Source organism: Meleagris gallopavo, chromosome 7 (assembly GCF_000146605.3).
Source record: "Meleagris gallopavo isolate NT-WF06-2002-E0010 breed Aviagen turkey brand Nicholas breeding stock chromosome 7, Turkey_5.1, whole genome shotgun sequence".
NCBI lineage: Eukaryota > Metazoa > Chordata > Aves > Galliformes > Phasianidae > Meleagris > Meleagris gallopavo.
Window position 1 is genome coordinate 23,569,209 of NC_015017.2, and position 4,774 is coordinate 23,573,982.

Here is a 4,774-nt window from a genome sequence, read left to right on the forward strand (position 1 = left end):
GGCCGCGGCGCAGCCGGGCCCGGAGCGCTGCTGTAGGTCAAACTGCGGGCCGAGGCCCGGCCCGCGCGGGGCTGGGCTTCTTGTCCTTGGGAGACGAGGGGCTCTTCTCCTTCACGACGTCCTCTCGCGCTGCAGAACGTCCCCGCTCGCATGTTGCGGGCAGCGCTCTCCCTGCAGGAAGCGCTTTGTGCGCGATGACCTTAGAGTTCTGGCAGCCCAAGGGCACGCGCAGGCCTCTTGTGAGACAGCCTTCATTCATTTGTGCCTCGCGGCGTTTCTCAGTCCGGGCCGCGTCTGTGCGTTTAGCGGCTCGGGAATTAATTTTGGTATCTTTTATTTTTCCGTTCTAAAACGGACGTCGCTGCCTGCCAGTCTGTTCGACTCTTACGTGGCTCCCGATTTGTTCCCTTTCCTGTCAGTGTACTGCATGCACAGGCTCGCTGAATGGTCTAGCTATTTGCTGTAATGGCTTTAGAAAACGGTGCTATCAAATTGCATGTGGGGTTTGCTTCTGTGTGGTCTTCTGTATATCTGGCCATGCAAAGATTGTTGTCATTCTAATAAGGCAAATGGTTTAGCAGATAATAGCCTTAATAACTTAAAGAAGATCTTATGAGGACAGTTGTAACTAAGTACTTCTCTTTAACTTTTTTCCTCCTCTTGCAGATCCGTGCAGGATCAAGAATCTTGTACAGACCAATTTCAGCATCTGTGTTTTCTAGGCCAGAGGCAAGGACTGGAGAGGTACCTTGTAAACAAAATTCTGTATCTTCTTAAATTACCTGGTGAGCCTAAATGTTCTCAACCTAGAGTTCACTTGTACTAACTTAAATATGCTCTGAAGCTTGCTTTATATCGAACCTTTAATAATACTTGTTGCTGTCTTGCCGTTTCACTCAAGAGAAGTTCTTTGCATTTTATGTTCGTTGCTTTCAGGTAAACAGGTAACATTCTGAAGTCTTAATTTCTTATAGTCTCATCACTTGCAAGAGTAACTAGGCTCTGGTTCTAATGCAACTTTTGTAACTACAAAGTAGCGTTGTATCACCAGAAATAGTCTGTGCCTGATTATAATGTTTTTTTTTCATGTCTTGTTTTCTTAGGGCAAATCCACGCTTATTGGGGCCCAAAACACTGTCTCTCAACTAGCACTTAGAGAATTCCAGACTAGTGCTATCAGCAGGGACATTGATACTGCTGCCAAATTCATTGGTGCTGGTGCTGCCACAGTAGGTGTGGCTGGATCTGGTGCTGGTATTGGAACAGTCTTCGGTAGTCTAATCATTGGCTACGCCAGGTAATCAATCTCCCTCATACAAATGTTGAATTACTTGCAGTTATATCTTGATGCAACATTCCCAGTAAGCTAAATTGTAGTAAGGATGATGGAGGTGTATTAGATTCTGTTAATATTGCTAGTGTTAAACATGACTAAATGGAATAGTGTGAAGCTGCGCTATATTCAACAGGATGGCTCTCTGGATCAATTCAGAACTTGATTGTTTCAGATTGATTCAGAACTGTCTGCATGGATAAGAGACATGAAAGAAAAGAGATTTTTAGTCTTGATCAGTGCTTTTGTGACAGGTTCAGTGTTCCAGCATTCACTTCCACAACTGAATTCAAAATCTAGCCTAGATTCTCCCCTGGAAGAAGGGAGACGTCCTAAAGAGGAACTTCATAAAATAGACATTAAGGAAATATTTATTTCATTATTCTTTCTAGCAGTGAAGACCTAAGTCTTTTGTCTTAATAAAGGCTTTTTAAAAAACTCTACTGAAGATAAGGAAGTTCAGCTTTGATTTAAGAAACATGAGAGGCTTTTCATACAAAATGAATGTCTCCTCTTTTGTCATAGGCAAGAATATGTCAGTAAGAGTTTTTGGAGTATTACTGCATGTGGCTATGCTGAAAAATCCTCCCCTTGCCCTGGAATAATGCATTATTTTTTTTTAATAACAAACCATTGCATATTAATTTCCTTTGTCTAGATGGTTTCAGTTCTTGGATTTTTCTGTGAGCTACATAATGTTTTTAGCTTCCTTAGAATACAGTTGTAATGAGAAAGATATGAAGTAAACTTATAAATAGTGCTAATAGTTCCCATATGGGAAGAAAGTAGATGCAAAGGATGAATGTAGTCATAAAAGCTATACTTATTTGGAAAAGGCATATATAATCTGCATAACTTGAATCTAACCTTAATAACAAAGTCACTTCTCTTCCGTGAAATTCTTGCTTATAAAAAGCTTATGCTTGGGTTTACTGAATTTCCTGTTATAGAATCTTTGCAAGGGAAGTATGAGATTCTAAATCTGTGAGAAACATGAAACAGAATATGGGAAAAACTTCTTAAATATGAAAAGATCTTACGCACTTATTTTCTTCTAGAAATCCTTCTCTGAAGCAGCAGCTGTTCTCATATGCTATCCTGGGATTCGCCCTGTCTGAAGCTATGGGTCTCTTCTGTCTGATGGTTGCTTTCTTGATCCTATTTGCCATGTGAAATGAGATCTGCCTGTAATATTGGCGTTGGAATGTAATCTTGCATATTTTATGGGACTCCCAAAATGTTGGTGTCATGGAAATTGATGCTATTTCCAAAGTCATTTCATTAAAGAGAACGACTTTAACTGTCAACCTGTTGCTTGCATTTATTATCTTTCTTATTAGAGTATGACTTTATCTTGTGATTATGACATACCATGTCACAACAGTGACTTCAAGTCAAGCATAATATTTGTGGGAGTGTCACTTGTTTGGTGACTTATCCTAGGAAAATCAATGGATGCACTGACCAAGTGTGAGAAGTTATACTTCTGGCCTTATTCCTTAACCTATATAGAATTTATCCAGAGTTGTTTCTGTGCACAACTTCGTAGTGTTCTCCACCCCCCAATTAGCTGGCACAGAGTTTTGGCACCCCGTGGTAGAATGAGCTAAACAATCCTCAAACAGTGATAAGGAAGTTCTGTTTTTATCTGTTGTCTGTTCCACTGTGAATTTTGATCACTCTAGTAAAAGCTTTCTGCTTGGTTCTGATTAGTATCCAGGTTGAACTAAACTATTGGTTGACATTGGTCCAAAGCCTTTAGTTGTGGCACATGGACATTATACTCTTAATTACAGCATTCTTGGCATTACCTAACTGAAAGGGAGAATGTCCAGCTTCCTGAGTAAGTAAAGATTTTTTTTAGTAGTAGGATCCAAGCACTTCCAGTAACAAAATGTCTGCACTGCAAGCTTTGCTTCTCATGGTTTCTATCTTCTAACAACCTTAATGCATTTAAGGTGTTGTCTGCATTTACGGCAACGTACTGTGTGCTACTGTGTACTAATTGATTGGGTGGCTTTGAATATTAAATAATAGGTCTGATCATTCAACAGCTATAAACTGACCTTTGGAATAAGGTGAACGAGCTTATGAGCTTTGCTTTCCTGCTGATACGGAATTAACTCGAGTGAACTATCTACTATGAGCTGTAACTAGCCTGTCCTCATTTATATGGAGAAACTGATTTGTGGCTCTTTGGGTGCAGTATGCAGGTAAATTCTTTGTTTTAATTTGAACTTAAATACCAAATAGGTATTCGCTTAGCCTAACTTGAATGCAGCATAAGAGGCTTCTTCCTCTGTGTTTTCTTCAGAGGAAATGGTCATCTTTGTGAAAGGATTAAAAGCTGTTTTGTAAATATGGCAAGCAACTATTGATTTTACTCAGGTTTGAGAGTAAAGTATGTAGCACCTTCAAACATTCAGATCTAGCATAGTGTTAGTAGTACCCTGTATGACTAGGTCTGGGAATAAATTGGTCTGGAGGGATAGCAGGAGATCAATCATGTTGTGTGTATCATCTGTGGTTGTGCTCATGCAGTGTGTTGTGTTTTGTTTTTTTTTTTAATGCACTTATTATCATTTATTCAAGCTGTTACAGAGCTGACATGCAGTGTATTTGCCTTGGATGAAAGGCAGTAAACAACTAGAATTCTAGCCTAAAGCTCATCTTTGGGTATGATGAGACTTTCTTGAGGTTTAGCTCTGTAGTTGGTATAGGGAGAAGTTCTGGATAGCTATTCTGGAACTTCAATAAGGAAGCTGTCCAAATCATGACAATTACTGAATGAACATCCTGTCTTTTTCCAGTGTGGCTCACCCTGTCAGTGTGATCCCTATGATCAGCTTTGTCTGAAAGGCAGCACACACTTCACGTGTGCAACCTGTCCTAGTAGTAGCATTTCCCCAGGTTTGACTGATTTTTAAATAGCTCTTATGCTTCTGAACATGGTCCAAAATTGCTGTAAAGTAATGCCAAATTTGGATGAATTGGATCTCCTCGTTAGGCAAATCATGGTCTTACAAAACATGGAAACAAGCCTTCATGCAGGAAGTTATCTTCCTCTTAGGTGCTTTGTGAGGGAAGCTTATAGCTGCATATGAGCAAGATCTATTCCTTCCTGCAGCATCTCACATTCGAGTCATTTACAATGCTTAGATATGAGTAATTCTGCCTTAAAGTAAGTGGTGGATATATGGGATTTTTTTTTATCCTTCTGTATCTCAAAAAATTTCCAGTGCAGTACAGGGCCAACAAAGCAATTACAAGAAACGAAGTATCCTGGGTTTTCTTGTCCTAATTCAGGGAAATGGAATGCAATTAAATGTTGTAGAATTCGATTATGCTACTGGTACAAATACTTGTTACTCATAGTATTAGGTGCCATATGTTGAACAGAGCTCCTGCAAGGTCTGGTTATCCCAAGGCTGGGCTGTGATG

The 4,774-nt window shown here is 39.9% G+C and overlaps 1 protein-coding gene across 1 annotated transcript; it reads left to right on the forward strand.

Moving 5' to 3' along the window:
* Positions 1–597: 597 nt before the first annotated feature.
* ATP5MC3 (ATP synthase membrane subunit c locus 3) lies at positions 598–2,640 on the forward strand. The gene is made up of 3 exons (XM_010713771.1): positions 598–744; positions 1,104–1,297; positions 2,392–2,640. The coding sequence occupies exons 1-3, from the start codon at positions 613–615 to the stop codon at positions 2,504–2,506; spliced, it is 441 nt and encodes a 146-aa protein (XP_010712073.1). The 5' UTR covers positions 598–612; the 3' UTR covers positions 2,507–2,640.
* Positions 2,641–4,774: the final 2,134 nt, after the last annotated feature.

What these genes read in the sequence shown, in the direction of transcription:
- ATP5MC3 (XM_010713771.1), top strand. Translation starts at nt 613, where the DNA reads ATGAGGACAGTTGTAACTAAGTACTTCTCTTTAACTTTTTTCCTCCTC. An exon ending in CAGAGGCAAGGACTGGAGAG is followed by an intron (nt 745 to 1,103) that starts GTACCTTGTAAA and finishes TTGTTTTCTTAG; the next exon opens with GGCAAATCCACGCTTATTGG. An exon ending in CTAATCATTGGCTACGCCAG is followed by an intron (nt 1,298 to 2,391) that starts GTAATCAATCTC and finishes ATTTTCTTCTAG; the next exon opens with AAATCCTTCTCTGAAGCAGC.